The sequence below is a fragment of the Rhincodon typus genome, chromosome 5, assembly GCF_021869965.1.
Source record: "Rhincodon typus isolate 14 chromosome 5, sRhiTyp1.1, whole genome shotgun sequence".
NCBI classification, from domain to species: Eukaryota; Metazoa; Chordata; class Chondrichthyes; order Orectolobiformes; family Rhincodontidae; genus Rhincodon; species Rhincodon typus.
Window position 1 is genome coordinate 69,564,187 of NC_063336.1, and position 22,529 is coordinate 69,586,715.

General features: G+C 38.6%; 1 protein-coding gene across 1 annotated transcript in view; it reads right to left on the reverse strand.

Annotated features, from left to right (window-relative positions):
* Positions 1-691: 691 nt before the first annotated feature.
* The window catches only part of si:ch73-340m8.2 (tyrosine-protein kinase Blk), a 67,766-nt gene continuing 45,928 nt past the window's right edge, over positions 692-22,529 (reverse strand). The window contains exons 9-12 of the mRNA XM_048597055.1: positions 15,374-15,553; positions 14,273-14,349; positions 1,664-1,814; positions 692-873 (exon numbers count right to left, since the gene is read on the reverse strand). Coding sequence (XP_048453012.1) covers positions 692-873; positions 1,664-1,814; positions 14,273-14,349; positions 15,374-15,553 — 590 coding nt within the window. The remainder of the gene's footprint in view (positions 874-1,663; positions 1,815-14,272; positions 14,350-15,373; positions 15,554-22,529) is intronic.

The following is a 22,529-nucleotide window of genomic DNA, read 5'->3' on the forward strand; positions in this document are numbered from 1 at the left end:
TCCTCTGATGCTGCCTGGCCTGCTGTGTTCCTCCAGCTCCACACTGTGTTATCTCTGACTCCAGCATCGGCAGTTCTTACTATCTCTAGGTGATTGTGGAAGTTTATTTTTTTAATATACATGTACAGTAGCTTATTAGGACATTAGATGCACTGTGAAAAATTCCTGTGAAAAGCAAATCCATATAAACTCCCTTAAGAAACAAGATGAATACTTGAAATGGAAAAAGAAAGGAATTTGGAAAAGGATGTGGAAATGAGACCAAGTAGAGAAATGTTAGACACAGTTATCACTGGTTATGATGAGTTAAAGGTCTCCCCTGAGCTGTAAAATTACATGTATAGCCAGTTATTTGTTGAATCATGTACTGCATATTTGCATGTGGACTATAGCATTCCATATTTCTGAGGAAGCCAGAGCTTTATACAAGAAGTCTTTATACATTCATTCACACACTTCAAACCATGGCCTGTCAGAATCATAGAGCTCCATCTAGATATTGAGCAACGTATCAAGATATGCAATTGTTTTTAAAAGTGCAGTTTAAGCTCTAACTGGGGTTAATGTGACATTGCCAGCATTAAGTCACCTATTTAATAAGTGTCATTAGGATTGGTATTGAGCTACTCAGTAATACTTGTACAGACTGAATGCATGCTGTCACTGTTATCATTTAAATGTAAAAAGAATCCTACATTAAGCCTCTAAAAATCCAGATGTCCAGTGCAATTTCTACACTACCTGGATATGGCACTCTTCCATATGTTACAATCTCTGTTAAAAGTATTCCAAAGGACCAGACGTCAGACTTAATTGTAAACGTGCCATAATTAATAGCCTCTGGTGCTGTCCATTTGATTGGGAATTTGGCACCTATGACAAAAAGAAAATAAAAAAATGTAAAAATTATTTTTCTTGCCACAAAGTTTCACCTTTACTTTCCTGAAGCTTTTGACTTATTAGTTCCACATCATGCTCAGGACTCAGGAGCAAGTGTTGGTAACTATTGAACCAGCTGTTCCAAAGTTTGTCCTTTAAGTGAAAGTAACTGGATATCAAACAAGTTTGAGAAAATATCCCCTCCATAATGTGTACATTGCATCTACAAATCTAGGAATATTAATAAGCATAAGCCAGAGACACTGGGATGTTCCTGGTCTGAATGGCTCAGTTAGACACCAGAAAATAAATTGGCCCACTGAAGCACAAGGAGTTTTTGTATTTAATAAAAATAAATAGCAACCATCCTCTCATTGAAAAATGTTTTTCATTTTATTAGAAGGAAACATCAACTAGACAGTGTGTGGGCATCTGATAAGCTGAAACACTTGAAGTGCTGTTTTTCTTCCAAAATTTCCTAGTACAGGTAAGATCTTGAGTAGGATTAATATAGACACAGTTACATAAACTTCAGCTTAAACTCTAAACAATCCATCATCCATACAAAATTCTTTGATATATCAATAGCCCAGAGCAGCAGTGAAAAATGACAATGGGGAAGTAGAGTTAACAAGAAGTAAAGTTACTGAGGAAAATAGAATAATAGGGATTTCAGAAATGGGGAAAACAGAAGGGATGCCAAGTATATCATGAGCGTTCTATTCATTCAAAGGCCTAGGAACATATATCCCATTGAAAATGTGAATCCAAAACAAAGCCTTACCTTCTCGCGCTGTGTATTCATTATCTATAAGCCTTGCAAGACCAAAGTCTGCAATTTTACAGATCAAAGTATCTGATACTAGAATATTGGCAGCTCGCAGGTCCCTGTGGATGTAATTTTTCTTTTCAATGTATGCCATCCCCTCTGCAATCTGAAAAATTGACATTTCAGTATTTAAAAATTGATAATGAATGAAATATCAATTCTTAAAATCACTTGTTCTCAATGCTTTTCTTGATGTACTGCCAGACTTAGGATAATCTCCTTTCAATCTCACATGCTGTCATACCCATCCAAATCCCTTCACTGCAAACCAAATATACCAGTGAATTAAACCATCCAATTCACACTCTGGTTCTGTAAAATCCAATCCACCATGTTGACCAAACTAAATGGAACACAAAGCCTCCCCACACCCACAAACCTGGTCGAAGCTTACTTCTACAGCATGTGTATGAATTCAGGGTAAATATAACAAAGGTAGTTTTCCACAAACAATTTTAGATGAATTTCTCAAGTCTTCAATAATATAAAAATGATACGTACTTCAGAAAATTATAATGTACTCAAACTCCTGTTACTTGGATCACTTCTTTCCAAATATAGTGCTGTGCAGACTTATTCAATGTCATGATACTTCTTGCTCTAAATCACAAGGAATCTTGCTCAGCTTCTTCAACAAGATTTTTGTGTGCCATGACTTGACTTACCTACTGTTTACAGCTGTCACTATGCCTCAGCATTCCAGCACAATATTATAACCATATTTTCTGATGAATCTCAATGTATTGTACCATTCCAAGTGTACCAAAATTCCCTTCCGAACAGCTCTATGGGGGTGCCTTCATCACATGAACTACAGTTGTTAAGAAGGCAACTCACCTCGGTCATCTTAAGGGCAATGAGGGATAGTTAATAAATGCTAGCCTTGCCAGCAATGCTCACAGGTGAACATAGTCATTTTATAAATGTCAACCCACATAACAAATATCAGAAAGAGCCAGGTCCTTATATGACAGCTGTCTTGAAGTTTATTTCCAAGACTAACTATTTACATGGTTTTGACATCACAGACTAGCACACATTCTGGGCTTTGTGTTTACTGATCTTACTATGCATTATGCACACTTCATATATTGTGGTGTCATGCAATTGTTTTAAAGGTATAGGCCTGTTTGGTGTTTAATTTGTGCCAGATTAGAATACTCACATCCCACAGAAGAATAAAAAGGAACTGATGTACTATGGCCACAAAAACAGAAGTTGCTGGAAAAGCTCTCAGAACTCAGGAAGGGCCACCAGACCTGAAAGTTTAACTCTGATTTTTCTTCACAGATGCTGGCATGCTGAGCTTTTCCAGCAACTTCTGTTTTGTTCCTGATTTACAGCATCTGCAATTCTTTTGGTTTTTAAATGTACTATGGCCTTGGCCACAAGTATTTCCTCTTCACACATGATTCCCAATAAATCTGTTGCTGTACATACTGCTGGAACTTCATTCATGGCCTATTCAATTGTAGGATATTCTAAGAACTGGGACCAACACCACACCTTTCCTGCAACTTTGCAATAAGAGGATGTAAGCACAGTTATTGCATAGTTATTCCAGCATTCAGAGACCTATGAAGTTGTTTCCTATTGACTTTTCAATCCTATAGTATCATGTTTAAAAAAAAACTTTTCATCCTGTGGCACAAACGCCTGGGCTCCACTCAGCAATCCGATGGGGTATTACATTGGAAAAGCCAATGAGCTAAAGAACTATATTTTACAGAAGTGAGAAAAAAAAAGTGAATTTTAAAGAAGTCCTCCAAGGACAAGTTTGATTTGAAAAGATAAAGTAGAGTTTAAGGAGAGAGTGCCAGGCAGTGCATCTGTGGGAACTGTAGGCAATGCTGCTAACAATTAGTCGGTGACATGAACAGTGGGAGAATGCACAAGACAGACAGACAGAGTGAAAATTCCAGGAGGTGACAGAGGCAGAAATGGGCTGACAGCTGGGGAATTTATTTAAGAACATAAGGCATAGGAGCAGAAATTAGGCCATTCGGCCCATCGGGTCTGCTCCGCCATTCAATCATGGCTGATAAGTTCCTCATACCCAATCTCCTGCTTTCTCCCCGTAACCCTTGATCCCATTGATAAAATCAAGAACCTATCTATCTCAGTATTAAATGTACTCAATGACCTGGCCTCCACAGCCTTCTGTGGCAGTGAATTCCATAGATTCATCACTCTCTGGCTGAAGAAGTTTCTCCTTATCTCCCTTCTAAAAGGTCTTCCCTTTACTCTAAGGCTGTGCCCTCAGGTCCTAGACTCTCCTACCAATGGAAGCATCTTCCCAACATCCACTCTGTCCAGGCCATTCAGTATTCTGTAAGTTTCAATTAGATCCCCCCTCATCCTTCTAAATTCCATTGAAGATAGTCCCAGAGTCCTCAAACATTCCTCATATGTTAAGCTTTCCATTCCTGGGACCATTCTCATGAACCTCCTCTGAACCCGCTCCAGGGCCAGTATATCCTTCCTGAGATATGGGGCCCAAAACTGCACACAATACTCCAATTGTGGCCTGGCCAGAGCCTTATAAAGCCTCAGTAGTACATCCTTGCTTTTATATTCAAGTCCTCTCAAAATAAGTGCCAACATTGCATGTGCCTTCCTGACTACTGACTCAACCTGCAAGTTTACCTCAAGAGAATCCTGGACTAGAACTCCCAAGTCTCTTCGCACTTCAGACTTCTGAATTTTCTCCCCATTTAGAAAATAGTCCATGCTTTTATTCTTCTTACCAAAGTGCATTACCTCACACTTTCCCACGTTGTAGTCCATCTGCCACTTCTTTGCCCACTCTGCTAACCTGTCCAAATCCTTCTGCAGCATCCCCAACTCCTAATACTACCTGTCGCTCCACCTATCATTGTATTGTCTGCAAACTTAGCCAGAATGCCAACAGTTCCTTCATCTAGATCATTAATGTATAAAGTGAAAGGTTGTGATCCCAACACTGACCCTTGCGAAACACCACTTGTCACCGGCTGCCATCCTGAGAAACACCTCTTTATCCCCACACTCTGATTTCTGGCAGACAGCCAATCTTCTATCCATGCTAGCACTTTGCCTCTAACACCCTGGGCCCTTATCTTACTCAGCAGCCTCTTGTGAGGCATCTTATCAAAGGCCTTCTTGAAGTCCAGGTAGATAACATCTATTGGCTCTCCTTGGTCTACCCTGTTTGTTACTTCCTCAAAGGATTCTAGCAGATTTGTCAACCATGACCTCCCCTAGATGAAAGCATGCTGACTTTGCCCTATTTTACTATACACTTCCAAATATTCAGAAACCTCATCCTTTACAATGGACTCCAAAATCTTACCCACAACCGAGGTTAGGCTAATCGGCCTGTAATTTTCCGTCTTTTGCCTTACTCTCTTTTTAAACAGCGGTGTTCCGTTAGCAATTTTCCAGTCCTCTGGGACCCTCCTTGACTATAGCAATTCCTGAGAGATCACCACTAACGCTTCCACTATCTCTTCAGCTATCTCCTTTAGAACTCTGGGGTGTAGTCCACCTGGTCCAGGTGATTTGTCCACCTTCAGGCCAATCAATTTTACTAGCACCTGTTCCTTGGTGATGGCCACCCTACTCAGTTCGTCCCCTGACTCTATTGAATTTTTGGGATATTACTTGTGTCTTCCACCGTGAAGACTGACACGAAGTAATTATTCAGTTCCTCAGCCATTTCCTTGTTTCCCCACTACTATCTTGCCATCGTCATTTTCCAGTGGTCCAATGTCCACTTTTGCCTCTCTTTTGCCCTTTATATATCTAAAGAAACTCTTACAGTCTTCATTTATATTACTAGCTAGCTCACCATCATATTTAATCTTCTCCCTCCTTATTTCTTTTTTGTTGCCTTCTGTTGGTCTTTGTAAGCTTCCCAGTCCTCTGGTTTCCCACTGCCCTTCACCACATTATATGTTTTCTATTTTGCTTTCATGCTATCCCCGGCTTCCTTAGTCAGCCATGGTTGCCTCATCCTCCCTGTACCAGCTTCTTTTTCCTAGGGATGAATTTTTGCTGCGTCTCCTGAATTACTCCCAGAAACTCCTGCCATTGCTGTTCCACTGTCTTTCTGCTCGGCTCCTCTTCCAGTCAATTCTGCCCAGTTCTTCCCTTATACCTCTGCAGTTGCCTTTATCAGCTGTAGTACCATTACCTCTGATTCTATCTTCTCCCTCTCAAATTGCAGAGTAAATTCTATTATTTTATGATCAGTGCCCCCTAAAGGTTCCTTTACCTTAAGCTCCCTTATCAAGTCTGCCTCATATTTATGTGAATATGTTTTATTGTCTGTTGAACAAACACAGAAGTTGCTAGAAAAGCTCAGCAGGTCTGGCAGCATCTGTGAAGAAAAGATCAGAGTTAACATTTCAGGTTCTGTGACCCTTCCTCAGAAAGTCAGGCCATTTGCCAATTCATCAGTGAAAATACTTCAATCTGAATTGACCAAGGCATGGATCAGGATTTCAGAGAAAAACAGGCTAAAATGAAGGCAGGAACAGGGAGCATTACAAAAGGACAAAGTAGGCAATTTTTCTGATGGAGAAAATAAGGAATTGGAAATTCAACTTGGGCATTGAAATAGGGAACCAAGATTACAAAGAGTTTAATTCAGCCTGGAAGCTAAGATTTGTCTATCGTGTCAAGCAGAAATCCTCCTGCACTGGCATAAACAGCTTTTCCTCATGTTCAGCACATTTCAAGACCACAAAAAAACAATTTAATTGGTCAGTCATTTTATTGCTGCTTGTGACATTTTGCCATTTGAAAACTTACTGCTGTGATGCTTACATAAGGGATACTGTTTTTTAAAAAAAATCTTCGTAAAATTGTCTTAAAGCTCACTGAAGTAGTTACTGTTTTTCAACCTCTTCCAGAACATTGCTGTGACTGCTGTTATTTACAGCAAAAGGAACATTATTCCTTACTTAAATTCAAAATCCACAATAGCTTATGATAGATTGTTAAAAACTCATCCTGTGTCAAGGAGCTTTGCTGTTGCCACAGCAATCAATTTGATGAGTACAATGGTGCTCCACATTTTGGAGTGTCAACACTGAGAACTCTGGCACTCTATAAAACTTGTGCAAATTATTCCCCAAATCTTAAACAGACAGATGTCTGTATTATTTGATTTCTTCTCCTCAAGGCATTTTTTAAAAAAATATGCTTATCACAGTAGAAAATGGAAGTGATGAATTCATTTCCTCTGCTGATCTCACAATTGATAGGAAGCCATAATAAAGCAGCAACAGAAGCAGCCTTTTCTGACAGACCACCATTTCCTAAATCTGTAACTTATCTCACTGAGAGCAGACATCTAATTTTAGCAACGTTGTAAAATATAGGTAGATTAACTTTTTATATAGAGCAGTACATTGAATAATTGTGATAGTGTACATTGAAACTACCCTTTTTAATCAATTCAAGGAGAATTATGATAATATTCTTTCATTACTTTCTCACATAATGTTAGCTTGTTTAAATCAGTCATTCACTACAACCGAGGATGTTTGTCTCTCACTCCCATCTTCTTTCGACTACTAACAGCTGTCGTAGTGTACTGATTTGAACTGACTCTCAACCTACTCTTCACTCCCAGAAACTCAAAACACCTCAAACGTCTTACATATGTGATTAAACTAAATATATTGGGCTAAAAGAAAATATTGTGCTCAAATTACACAGAATTGTGACTACATGGATTGTTAAAAGACACAACCTTGAAAATCTTATGAATGCCTTACACCTGGGAAGCAGGAAATCACCAATCACCAATCACAAATAGGAAATGATCTTGGGGTCCTGTTCCTTAGAGACTATTAGGCCCAACAAGCCTATCCATTTTGTGACATCAACCTCAGTTTATCATCTTCGGACCATATCAAGCCATCCACTCTCACATTGATTATATAGTGGGTTTAGTGAGATGATAGATCTAGCACTAAACCACGATTTACTTTCTCCTAAACCACCACGTGTAACCCATTATTAGTCCCCAGATCGGTTTTCCAATTCATTCTATTTAACAGATAGCGCAGAAAATGTAAATTTGCCTGCAGTTTTTCGATAGACACCACTTGACTATTCTGTGTGCTTCCAGGATATTTTTTATCGCTTTTATTTCAGAATTTGAGAAACCACGGTACTTTAATAGTTTCCTGTTTGAACTCAACCTGGCTTCCAGGTTCAAGGGAAGAGTGCAACAGTGACAGGCAGGACCATGAAGGAAACCTGCTGCTACTTACTGAGGGTTGGTGGGAATTAGGAGGTCTGATCCTAACCCCAGGGCAGATAGGAAGTTTAATCCCTTATGTCAGAAATTGAGTGAACCCAGAGGTCTGAGAAGTGGGGGATGAGGGGAAGGAACTGGAGACCAATGGGGAAGTAAGTCTACTTCCTGTACCACCAATAACTGCCCAAAAACATTGAGCTTCTGCCTGATGCTGTCTTTGGCTACCTTCAGCAGCCAGGTTTCCAAGAAGCCTACAAAACCAGTTAATTCAGAGGCTGCCAGCCTCATTGGAATTGTTAAATATTTAACACAGTTCCCAGGAGCGGGCAAGCAACCTGCCAATTGTCTTGCCTCCAGGCACTCAGGAGAATGGTTTTAAATTTTAAAACTATTATCTTACATGACCTAAACCCAACCACTGTGGGGGATTAAGATTCACTTCATGAAGTGAAATTTAATAGCGTGCTTCCCACTAAGTAAATTCTGTACACACATTTAATGCAAAGATCATGCTAATAAAAAGATTCATTTCAATGTAGATTGTGATGAAAACCATTTTGTTTTATGCAATTTATATTTTGTGAGCTAGCAAGTGGAAATTGCAATGTTCAGGGAACAGAAAATTCCAAGGGGGACTGCATTCGATTGTTATTAGCTACATTCAATATTGCCTAGGATCAAGGGCAGGACTTTCTAGAATCCCTATAGTGTAGAAAGAGGCCATTTGGCTTATCAGGTCTGCACCAACCCACTGGGGAACATCCCACCCAGACACAACACTCCCACCCTATCCCTGCATTTCCCATGGCTAATCCACCTAGCCTGCATTGCCTAGATACTACAGGACAATTTAGCTTAGCCAATCCACCTAACTTGCACATCTTTGGACTGTGGGAGGAAACTGGAGCACCCACACAGACACAGGGAGAACATACAAACTCCACTCAAGCAGTCACCAAAGGCTGGGATCGAACCCAGCTAGGCAACAGTGCTAACCATGAGCCACTGTGCTGCCCAACTTGTTGCAAGGTTATCAATGGATCACTTACAACAGTTCAAAGGTCACTAAAGAGCAATTCAATGGTTAAAGGTAGTTAGTAATGTATGAAAGAGAGACAGACAGACAGACTCCATGTTAAGCAGTGTTGTCATTTAGCTGGAATGCTGAACAAACAACTGAACTACACTGGTTCTGTGTTGCGACTCAGGGATGAATTCCAAGAATAATTGTGAAGCTCTGTGCTCCTAGGACTCACAAAAGAGTTTTAAAAACAACTTGATGCAACTGAACAAGATTAGAACTCAGGGAAAAGGAAGGAGCAGGGCCTGCTTGGTAAAGCTACCAACAATGAAAAGTTAGCTTTGCGGCAGTGAATAAGTACTAGAGTCCCAGTTCCCAGAATCCAGTGAAGTATACTCCCAGGGTAGGAGGGTGATCAATCACAACTTTAGCCGTCATTATGGCAATCCATGCAGCTCTTAAAGGAGGCTCAAGGGCAGATCATCAGAAGAATTGTGATCTCTTATGAAATTTTGATGAGATTTGAAAACTACCATGTCATACAGCACAGAAACAGACCTTCAGTCTAATTCAGCCATGCCGACCAGACTTCCCAATATAATCTAGTCCCATTTGCCAACATTTGGCCTATATCTGTCTAAACCCTTTTAATTCATACACCCATCCAGATGCCTTTTAAATGTTGTAATTGTACCAGACTCCATCTCTTCCTCTGAAAGCTCATTCCATTTATACACCAGCCTCTGTGTGAAAAAGTTCTTTTTAAGGCTTTCCCCTTTCACCTTGAATCTATGCCCCCTAATTTTGGACTGCTTAACCCTTGGAAAAAGACCTTGGTTATTCACCATATCCATGCTTCTCATGATTCTATAAACCTCTAAGTTCACCCTTCAACCTCCGACACTCTAGGGAAAAATGTCCCAATCTATTCAGCCTCTGCCTATAACTCGAACTCTGCAATCCTGGCAACATCCTTGTAATTCTTTTCTGCATCCTCTCAAGTTTAACAACATCCTTCCTATAGAAGGGTGACCAGAATTGTACGCAGTATTCCAAAGGTATTCCAGTGCCCTGTACAGGTGCAAAATGAGATCTCAACTCCTGTACTCAATGTTCTTACCAATGAAGGCAAACGTGCCAAACACCTTCACCACCCTGTTTACCTGTGTCTCCACTTTCAAGGAACTGTGTACCTGCACCCTCTTTGTTCAGTAACACTCCCCAGGGCACTACCATTAACTGTATAAATCCTTCCCTGGTTTGCCTTAGCAAAATGCAACACCTCACATTTATCTAAATTAAACTCCATCTGCCAATCCTCGGCCCATTGGCCCTTCTGATCAAGGCCCATTGTATTCTGAGAAAATCTTCTTCACTGTCCACTACACCATCTATTTTGTGTTATCTTCAAACTTACTAACCATGCCTCCTTTATTCACATCCAAATCATTTATATAAATGATGAAAAGCAGAGGACACAGCACCAATCCTGTGGCACACTACTGGTCACAGGCCTTAAGTCCAAAAAGCAACCCTCTATCACCACCTTCTAACTCCTACCTTCAAGCTAATTTTGTACCCAATTGGCTAACTCCCCCAGATCCCATATGTTCTAACCTTACTAACCAGAGTACTATGAAGAACCTTGTCAATAACATCCAGGGATTGCTCAGAAATTTGATTCTTGATTGAATTTGCCATTTGATGTGCTCTATGGGTGTTTTATTGTTATTTGTTACCCAAATCTGTCTCAAGTTAATTTTAGATGGGTGCAGATGCATAGTTCCTTGCAAGTGGAGTCACAGGTAGACAGGGTGGTGAAGAAGACATTTGGCATGCTTGCCTCCATTGGTTAGAACACTGTGTGTAGGAGGTGGGACATTATGTTGCGGCTATACAGGACATTGGTGAGGCCACTTTTAGAATACTGCATTCTATAGGAATGATGTTGTTAAACTTAAGACAGCGCAGAAAAGATTTACAAGGATGTTGCCAGAATTGGATTGTTTGAGCTATAGGGAGAGGCTGAGGGTCTTTTTTCCTAGAGCGCCTGAGGCTGGCGGTTGACCTTACAGACATTTATAAACTCATGAGAGGCATGGATATGGTGAATAACCAAGATATTTTTCCCAGGGTAGGGAATCCAAAACTAAATGGCATAGGTTTAAGGTGAGAGAAGGGTACCGTTCTCACGCCAAGAATAGTGTGTGTAAGGAATGAGCTACCAGAGGAGGTGGCGCAGGCTGGTACAATTACAACATTTAAAATGCATCTGAATGCGTACATGAATAGGAAAGATTTAGAGGCTATAAGGGCCAAATGCAAGCAAACGAGATTAGATCAGTTTAGGATATCTCATCAGTGAGGACAAGTTGGACCAAAAGGTCTCTTTCCATGCTGTATAACTCCACAACTCTATGTTAGAATATGATTTTTATATTCCAGATTGTGTTTTAACTTTGCACATGAAGGTTTATTGTGGATTGTCCAAACCCAATGAATCTTGTGGCTTTAATCTGTTAGTAAGTATCTGGCATCTCATATTTTATCAACTTTACAAAAAGAGATAGATTGTAATATACTTTGGGGCTCTTCTGGGAGTTGATATCCACAGCTAAATATGAGTGTTGGGTCTTGCTATGCTTAAAGCTGAGAACATTTTCATGGTGAATGTTGCTGTACATATTGAACACCAAAATGACTCTGTCTGCTGCTATGGCTTTTCTGGAGAGGAAAGATTTATCCTCCAGTGATTTGCAAAACTTAACCAAGGTTGTGCTAATCATTAGCAAGAAATCTGGAGTTAGAATTAAAAGCAGGGTCTAAGAAAACATATATAGTTGAGTTAATAGCGCAGCATCTGGGATTGAAAGAAAAAGAGATTAACCCAAGGTAAATACAGCTTGAGTTAGCCAGAATGGAGTTGCAGATGAGGTAGAAAAGGAAACAGAAGTGAGAAAAATTGAGCTTGAAAAAGCCAAAATGTTTGAACTTGAACTCCAGACAGACGTTGACTTGGGAGGAAAATGATAAGAGAAAGGAAACTTCAAAGTGAGAAAGAAATCAGGAAACATGAATACGATAAAGTTTAGTGCTGAAAGGGAGTCTTGTCCCATTTTTAAAATTAACATAAATAAATCTTAATTTAGTTCCTAAATGTATTAAGGAAAGGGTCAAGAAGTATCTTCAACAATAACAACAGAGATTGCTGGAGAAACTCAACAGATCTGGCAGCATCTGTTTTGAGCCCAGTGTCCTGAATCCTTCTTCAGAGAGATATTTTCCCTCTTTTCAGAAAATTGGTCAAAAAAAATTGACCTGAATAAGGGACTCATGAACTCTTGTGCTACAAAACATCCTGATTGGTAAGGCAATGAATGTTTATTCAAGTCTTTTAGAAAAATAATCCTCAGAATATGAAACAGTTAGAAATGTGGTACTTAACACTTAGAAGCTTATTCCTGAAGTTTACTAAATAAAGTTTTACAACAATAAGGATGAAACACAATGAGACTTTTATTGAATTCACTATGAAAACTGAAATGTTATCAGACTGATGGCTTTGTTAATTGGAATTAGAGCAAACCTTTGAAAATGTGAAGGATATCATGATTATGGAAGAAGTCAGGAATGGAATTTTAATGACAATTTGGTCCTATTTAGATGAGTGCCTGGTATCTTACCATATTTGCCTCATGTTAATTTACAATGTTAGAATATAAGTTATATATGTATATTGTGTGAATATTCTACCTTTGCGTAGTAAAGTGTATAGTTGTTTGATCAAAACAGTGGAATCTTGTAACTTTATTCTCTTGGTAAGTACTTAGGATCTCACACTTTGTCAACTTTTTTAAAAGTTCCTGATTCCCACCAAATTGTAATAAATTTGGAGGCCTGGTCCAGGAGCATTAACAACCCTGAAGCCCAATTCAATGGGCAGCCTGCTAACAGAAACAGTTATTGCACAGTCCAGTTCTGGTACTCACTGAATACATACAACTTGATAATCAAAACAATTTGCTTGATAATGTGGGCATCTCCTTTGTTAAGATTCAACTTTTTATTTTCTTATATTACAGATCAGAATTGGTACTTTTACCAGTCAGTTCGATGACAGTCTCACAACATTTATCCTATTATTTCTTTATCAGCTCAAAGGTAGGATCATAATGAACAATAAATATTACTTTGTTAATCCTACCGATATTAGGTAAAAAAGACATATCAGGTGCTCAACATTTAACCTTAAACCAACATTTATACCTTTGCTGCACTGACCAAGTACACTTATGAAAAGACCTTCTAATATCCTCTTCAAACAAATTATTAACTACAGACTCTCAGAACTTCAGGTGCTGCAAGCCATGTGGGCAAACTATACAGGAGAAGGCCAGAGGTGCTGCTTTTTCCAGTGTACAAATTTCTGGCTATGGAAGAGACCATCGTCTGAGTCAGAGATTTTAAAAAAATAAATCTTCCAGAGGTACTTCCTTTCTGTAGTTGGGCACATACAATAAAATGAGTCCATGATGAATCATGTTATTCAGTTTTTACAAGGTAAGGTATTCCTAAGGTCGAATGATAAATTTACTTAAGCAAAAGATAGATTGTTTAAAAATACTTTTAAAGCAAACAGGTCAGACCTTGACCCTAAAGCGAGCAGCCCAGGATCCGACATTTCTGTATCTCAGCCAATTTTACAACAGGTTCCCTGAATGGAGATGGATTCCTCAACATGCACTTTCTTCTTTCATATATTATCTAACTTTTTAAACTGGTGCCCTACATTCCATTTAGTAACTCTAGCCATTGACGACCAAGCATTATTGCATTCATAGAAAAGAACAGTCATCACTTGTGTTAATAAATCTATTTGGGCTTTTCACCTAACTCAATGCAGTTCATCAGCAGAATTCCCAGTGAAGATATTTCCAATGACAACTGCTTCTTGTGAAATTTATAGGGAGATATGAAAACTCAAAGGGCTCTGGTGAAAGAACTAAGGAGAGGAATTAATGAAGTAGCTCTATCAGGAACTGGCAAAGATGCCATGAGCTAATAGCATCCTTCTTTGATGTATCATTACATCATAGTTGCTGCCATATCTCTTCCTCAACACTCTTGTCCATTGCTATTAACCAGACATTGAGTGTTAAATTTCAGGTTCACACTGTTTACAAAGAAAGCACAGAAAATAGGTTAGGCAGTTTGAGCCACCCACTTCGCCACAGTCCTGGTGACAACGATGGAACAAAGTGAAACAGTAGTAAAAACATAATTCCCCTACCTGCGCAGTCATGTCAATTAACTTTGCTAGTTGAATCTTACTTCCTTCATCAGTCTTTAAGAAGTCAAGCAAGCTACCTACAGCAGAATAAGTCACACATTCAAATCACATTATAGTCAACGTTATTGACAATCGAGGAAGAGAATGCCATTGGATCAATGACATACTCCACATACTAAACTACCTTCTATTTTTCTCAGGTAGAAAGTTCTATATTGGCAAGTAACCAAAAATCGGAGTACACATGGTAGACCTCAAATTCATTGTCAAATAAATTGCAGCAAAATTTGGACTTCATTGAACCCACTTTATTGGCAGAAATCATGCACAACAAAGGCCAATTCTAGGGGAAAAAGCCCACCCAGTGGGATGCCTGAAAAATAGTTGACCAGCTATTGGGTCAAGCCACTTGTCTGTTACACCTGTCAGCTACCTATCACAGGTGCCAATTCCTTTACATTTGTAAATGGTAAATCTGCTTCCTGAAACTGGTTTCAACCTGAGGTGCTTCACTGGCTGAATAGTAATGTTGATCATCCCCATCTTTCTTTTTGCTAGTGAGGAAAATTCCCCCAAATTTATCAACAGCAAATGATCAAATTCGCTGTGGAGGTGTGACAGGTACCAACAGCTCACCCAGATATCGTCAATAAAGCTTGAGAGGGCCCTTTTGTGGCACAGTGGTAGTGTCCATACCCCTGGACTAGGAGACCTGAGTTTAAGGCCCACCTGCTCCAAAGGTGTGTAATAATATCTCTGAACAGGTTAAAAAAATGAGGCTTGAGGCACAATTTCAAGCCTCTCAGGGCACATGCTCTGTATCTTGCGCCAATATTTGGCTCCTAAACAGTCCCGTATAAACTCCCACCCCATTTCTACAGTTTTGTGCAAAATGACAGAAATAGCATACAACTTATCTAATTCCAATTTACAATGATATACAGCTACAAACCTGTGCATAAAATAAACATGTTAATTAATCAATAGTTTATAGATCAAGAAAATCATAGTTAATACAAATAAATGGTAGCTTTATTTAGGATAAAATGCTTCCACAGTTGCAATTGCATTGGAAAACACGCAGCAGTATCTTCACTGTACCTTTTGCCATGTATTCTGTCACTATGTAGATGGGCTCTTTCGTTACAACGGCATACAGCTGCACCAGCTTGTCGTGTCGAAGTGTCTTCATTAGATTGGCTTCTGCCAAGAATGCCTCAGGAGACATGCTACCTTCTTTCAGCATTTTAATAGCAACCTTGATATTGTCCTTATAGTGGCCTAGAATTTTAAAAACAAACACAGTTCTGAAAATTCAATTCAATTAGTTTTGGTTACAATCTCCACCAGGAGATATCATGTTGATACCAGGTTGGTATTAAAGCGAACTTTAATATGAAGTTCACTTTAATACCATCCTGTTATCAACATGATGAAGCTACAACATAGGAATACTTGAATGCCAAACAGTTGAAGCAGCATGTGAGACAGAATTATGTAATCCTACAATCAATAGATCAGAACTAAGTTTTCCAAACCTGCAAAGCTAGTTGTGAACAGTGGTAGGTAATTAGGAACAAATCTTCTGATAATTGGGAAAGACAGTTAGATTGCCACTCTGCTCTTTTTTACTTATGATGCTGCAGAGCTCTGCACTTCCAGCCTGAAGTTCAGGCCTCTTGAAAAATGCAGATCAGGCCTGATCTCAGAGTCTTCCAGTGCAGCATAGGATCAATGTTGGAGACGAAACCATTGGTCTTTCTTCAGCAGTAAACTGCCATAATGCAGGGTTTAAAGGTTCAACGCCACTTTGACCAGCTAAAGGGAGAAAATAAGCACGCAAAGTAAGTCGATGGATGAGTATGGTAGCAGGTAGGCAGGTGACAGATTGGGTGGAAGGTATACAAGGGGCTTGGTGGCAGAAAAGTGACAGGATATTATGGCAGGTAGGTAAAGGGTATAGTATCAAGTGAGTAAGGGGATACGGTGCTAGCTGGATGACGGGGGCAGGGTGATAAGCCAGCGGTTTTACAGGGCAATCGAGTACCAGAAAAGGAGAGTTAGACCAAGTGTTGAAGGACTAGGTCCTGGGGTTGGGGTTCTGGCAGTGAGGAGGGGGTCAGGTATCAGGAGGAGGGAGATTAGACAGGAGGGACGGAGGTGTTGGGTTTCCAAGATAAGGTTGAATTGAATATCAGGGATGAAGGTGTCAGACTGGGTGTCTTATGGAGGTATCAATTTGATCTGATTAATTCAGGAGTTAGAGCAGGTTTTAATCTCTCTTCCTGTGTAACTATTTAGGTAAGTAAGTTGGAACCCTTCCAAAGTTTCCGACTCTTAACTCAGAATTGTGAACTTTTATGAATTAGGGTCAGGGGTAAGCCATTTGGTCCTCATACCTGCTCTGCCATTCAATAAGATCATGAACCATCATGATTACTTTACGTTCCAGCCTAGCTCCTTTAACCTTTTACCACATGCTTACCAGTAAACTATTTACCTCTATGTTGTTTCCACAGATTTTTGATGAAGAGAAATTCCAAAACTTCACAACAGTCCATGAGAAAGACTTATCATTATCTCTGCCTCAAATTGGTGACCCCTTACTTTAAACTATGATTCCTAATTCCATATTGTTCCACAGGAGGAAACATCCTTTCTGCATCCACCCTGCCAAGACCTCTCAGAATATTTTATATCTCAATCAGGTTATCTTTTACACTTCGAAACTTTAATGACTACAAGCCCAACCTATCCAACCTTTCCTCCAAAGGCAACACACCCATTCCAGATATTAGTCTGGAAAACCATCTCAAATAGTTTGCAATGTATTTACTTCCTTACGTAAGGGGACCAATACTTTACACAGTATTCCAGATATCTTTGCAGAACTGCAAAATAATCTCCCTACCCTTGCATTTAATTTCCCTCACAATAAATGATAATATTCTAAATGAACTGCAGTACCTGTTTGCTAACCTCTTCTGATTCGTGCACAAAGACATCAGATACTTCTGCATCTCAAAGCATCTCAAAGCACTGCAATCTCTCATCATTTAGACCTCAAGCTTTTTATTCTTCATGCCAGAATGGACAATTTCACATTTTCCGACATTATATTCGATGTACCATTGCCTATTTGCTTAACCTATCTATCACCTTTTTAGCTTCTTTACATCCTCTTCACAACTTAGTTTCCTATTTATCTTACTGTCATTAAGAAATTTAACCTTTCTCCTCTTAATCCAAGTCACCTATATGAATTGTAAAAAGTTGAGGCCCCTGCAGTCATCTCTGTGGCACACCAGTCATTACACGGTGCCAATGAAAAAATAACCCATTCAGATATACTTTCAATTTCTTGTTAAATAGCTAAATTCTACCTAAGCCAATACATTACCCCCTGCACCATTTTCTGCAGTAACTTTCAATGTGATACTTTATCAAATATCTTCTACAAATTTAAGTATAGTACATTCCCTTTAACCACAGCTCATATACCTCCTCAAAGAAATCCAATAGATTGTTTTCCGGAAGAGAGATCACATTTAAGCAATATTAATTCTGTCTGAAACCTTGGACTTATCCAAAGGTTCTGCTAAAATCTCATTAATACCATCTTCCCTATGATAAACATTAAGCTAACTGGCCTATTGTTTCCTGTTTGCTGTCTTCTTTTCTTTGAATAAAGGACTTACATTCACTATTAAATGAGACATTCCTCCAATCTAAGAAACTTCAAAAAATTAAAGCCAATGATTCAAGTGTTTAATGAACCACATTTTTTTAATATCGTAAATGAAGTCCTCCAGGGTCTGGGGACATGTCAGCCCATTGTTAAAAATTTTGTTCAGTACCATTTCCCTTGTGATTGTTATTTTCTTGAGTTACTCCCTCACTTCTATTTTCTGATTTACAGTTGTTTTTTAATATCTTCTACAGAGAAGACTAATGCGAAATATCTATTCAAGTCATCTGTCATTGCCTTTTTTTTCTACTATTAATTCCCCAGACTCACTTTCTATGGGCCAATGTTCAAATTGTTAACCCTTGCCCTTTTAAAATATGTACAGAAACTCTTACTATCTATTTTTATATTTCTAGATAGGTTTATCTCATACTCTATTCTTTCCTTTTTGAAGTTATCCTTTGCTGTCTTTTATATTTTGAACAATCTTCTAAACTGACACATATCTTTTTTGTAACTATATGCTTTTTCTTTAAGTTTGATACTTTTTTTGAAGTTAACCATGGATTGTGGGTCCTCCTCTTGAATGTCTCTCTCTCTTGGAATGTATCTATTCTGTGTATTCTTAAATATTCTAACTTGTCAGTTCACTGTCGCTAACTCTGCATTCATGCCTTCATAACTGCACTTATTTATGTATTAAATATTAGGCTTGGACCCGTTCTTCTTTCACTCAAACCCAAATGTAAAATTCGATCACATTATGGTCAGAGATACCTTGTGGCACTTTACTGCAACGTCATTAAGTAATCCTATCCCATTGCACAATGCCAGATACTATGCATTTGGTAGCACTGTGGAAGGTTCTCTATTCTTTCTTCTCCGTCTGGAGTGCACTGTCAGGACAGTTTCCAGTTAACAAATCCAATCCAGAGAAAAGATTGCTTCAGAAATTCAGATTTTCAGTCTAGGTAGCATAGTCTTCATGGGAGTTGTGGTTGCAGCCTTTAGGAAAGAGTTTAAAAGAAGCCACAGGGGCTGATGGATACAGAAGGGGGCTATTTGAAATGGTCCACCCCAGCGCCTTACAAGTTGTCATAGGTGTAAGAAGAATAATATCAACAAATTTCCCTCACCCTTTACCCATTCTCCACATCTCATCAATGCCAATACATAACCACCTCATGCTCCCACCTGTGATATTTTGCCAGATGACCACTGCTGGTACCTTGTGGCATTTGCCACCTCTACCATTATGTAGTACTGGTTAAGAGTTGTTTGAGGAAGTGCATCGCCACCAATCCTCTTTTCTCTCTGTTTTGTCTTGGACGGACAAATACTTTTGCTTAACAGAATTTACCTATCTCAGATTTAAAATTAACAACTGATCTGACATCTGCTACCACTTGTGGAAGACGGTTCCAAGCATCTACCGCCCTTTGTGTATAGAAGAGCTTCCTAACGTCTCCCTGAATGATCCAGCCATAATTCTCTATGCCCCCTAGTTCTAGAATCCCTAACCGGTAGAAATAGTTTATCTTTATCTACCCTGTTTTTTCTCCTGTTAATATCTTGAAGACTTTGATCAGATCACTCCCTTAACTTTCTAAACTCTTAGAGAAAACAATCTCTTCTCTTAACTTAATCAATGAGGTTCAGGTATCATTCTTGGAAATTTACATTGTACTTCCTCCAAGGCTAATATATCCTTTGTAGATCTGCTCACAGTATGCCAAGTAAAGTCTAATCAGAGTTTTGTATAATTGTAGCATAACTTCTGCATCCTTATACTACAGTGCTCTAGATTTAAGACCAGCATTTCATTAGCTTTCTTGATTATTTTCTGCATCTGTTCATAACATTTTAAAGTTTCATGCCTCTGAACTCCCAAGTCTGTTTGGGTATCTATTGTATAAATTCTTAGTCTGTAAACTGTCCACTTACTTCTGAGATGAAGTGGAGTTGTGATCAAAGAGCACATCAGCATTTCTATTTGGATATAAAATTAATGTGTTTCATGTTGCCATGACGACAAAGGAAATCATTTTCAGGTTATAGGCTTCCCTACAAACCAATGAATATCTCAGCCAGACAGAGAGCAGAGGTTCCATCTGGTCCATAATATTATGGACCAAACCAAACTGCTTCAAAATATATTAAGAAGATAGCCTAGAGCCTAATTTCATTTATTTTAAAGGTAAGTGTAAGGCTTTGCATTCCAGATGTAATTTGATTAGTCAAACTACTCGACTTTAAGCAAAACACACTTTATTTTACACTATAATTAAAATACAAACAAAATAAAAATAAAAGAATTGGCTAAACTGTAACTCTATCAAAATGCTTAACAGAACAATATATATATTTACTACTACTAATTAACTGTTCCAATATAGTAACATCCTATAAACCCACCTATGGCAAAGGCAAATTCAGTAAAATAGATTGTCTCACATGTAATTCTAGCAGCAAGAGAACACTAGCTTTTAGTTATAATATAGAGAGGAATAAGAGCTCCTACACCCAGCTTCTGCAACTGCAGAAAGCTAAAACTAAACATCCTGGTTCTATGGGAGTTTGGCCCCACTAATTCAGGCTGCTTTTATGTTCCAACTTTAAAAAAAACCCAAAGCCTCACAAGCTGCTTACTGTATTGGCTTTGTGCAGACCGCTTGTCACCTCTTTCTCAGCTTTTCTTCAAACAAAACTAAGACAAAATACACCTCTTAAAGTCACAGAATCACCACTATAGACAGTAAAGGTTCTGGACTTCATGAGCTACCACTGTGGAATGTGGGAGGTAGAAAGTCTCTCGTCAAAAAGATACATCATTCGGACTTCTACAGATCCTGGAATATTTGTTCTGGTATAATGGGGCAAGAAGAAACATCGGTACAGGTTTACTGCTGTTCGTAGATGTAAGAACCTCTCCACAAACTGATAAAAACATGTAGAGATGGTAACTCAAAGTTACAACTTGGCTAAGCAGGAATACAGGAACCCATTGGAAGATGCGATAACTGTGAACAGTTTGCTAACAAATACTGTGATTCTGTGGAGTGTGAGTTGGGTAATAAGTATACAAGCAGACTGTCATTTTCTGCAGTTAAAGCATAAGTTTCCTATAATAGGAAAACAATGTTTAGGTAACAGCATTTTTCTCATCATTTGTTATGGGAGGAGCATTAAAGAATGAAATCATTCCAGGCCATTCTTTCACCTAATAATTGGAAGTTCCAAATAGCTAGCATTGTATCTATTTAACACCTTTCAAGGTATGTTTCAATGCGTTTCACATGTAGAACATAGAACAGTACAGTAGAGGAATAGGCCCTTCTGCCCACCATGCCTATGGCAACCATAATGCCATTCATGCATAATGCCATACACATAAAAGGTCTTTCCAACTCACTTCTGTGAGTATAGTGCTGGCAGAGAGAGAGCACCTCTGAGGACAATCTTGTCCCTGGTACAATTGCTGACCTGTCCTTCCACAGCAAAGTTCAATTGGAAAAGGAGGAATATTATAATCACTGTGATCTTGCTATTCATTACTGTATGGCAATTCTACAGGCAACATACACGGATAAACGCTGTGTGAAGGCTGTGTCTGTTTCAAGTGTCAGAGAATCTAAATATGCAACCATTGTCAGGAAACTGACGTAAAACTGACCACTGGACAAAATATGCCGCCTGTGGAACTAAAACTCAGTGAGTGACTTAATGTTTTCATGAATAAGAAGAAAAATGCTTGATTTATTTTGAAAACAACAGGGCTAATAATGTTCTCACGAATTATACTGCAAATTAGATCAAGGATAAGAAACGTGGGTATGTTTTTTTTATAAAGCTATGTCTCTCAAAATCCTACTTTACTTTTTGATGCAAGACTGATTAGTGCATTGGACTGAAGATTAACAGAGATATAACAGTAGTGGAATAATAGAATCAGCTTTATGAACTCGACAGGCATTGTATACATCAAGATCTGTTGGGTGTTGGCATCTATTAGCTGTGTGGTTATGTGGTAAGATATTGGTTCTCAAGTGACACATCAGTTTTTAATATCATTTTGCAGATGGCAGTCTACTCGTTCTAATGAGGAACTCTGTCATTTCATTGATATTTGAATGAAACATATATAATTCTTGCACTACTTAAACATTTCAGTCTGAACAAATTAAAGATGACAGACATCATCTAATTTGAATCACGAAATTCTTTTAATTATCCTATGCATTCCCTTGGAACCAACATCAAGAGACATGTATTTCATGCTACTATCCTCAATAAAAAAAAACTACACTATGTATGTCACATTTGACCAAGAACTGTTTACTATTAGTAAACAAACATTTGTTTAATATTAGTTCCAAATGTGTTTAGGCAATGATTCTCTGTCTCCATGCTTATAAGCCTGTTTATTTCAGATTTTTTTTTTAAATTTAACTTTATTTAACCTAGCCTAAAGAGAATTGTAAATATGATTACAAACATACAGGTCAAATATTTTTAGAAAAAGTTTTCAATAACAAAATCAACAAGAGAATAAAGCAGAAGATTTTCATT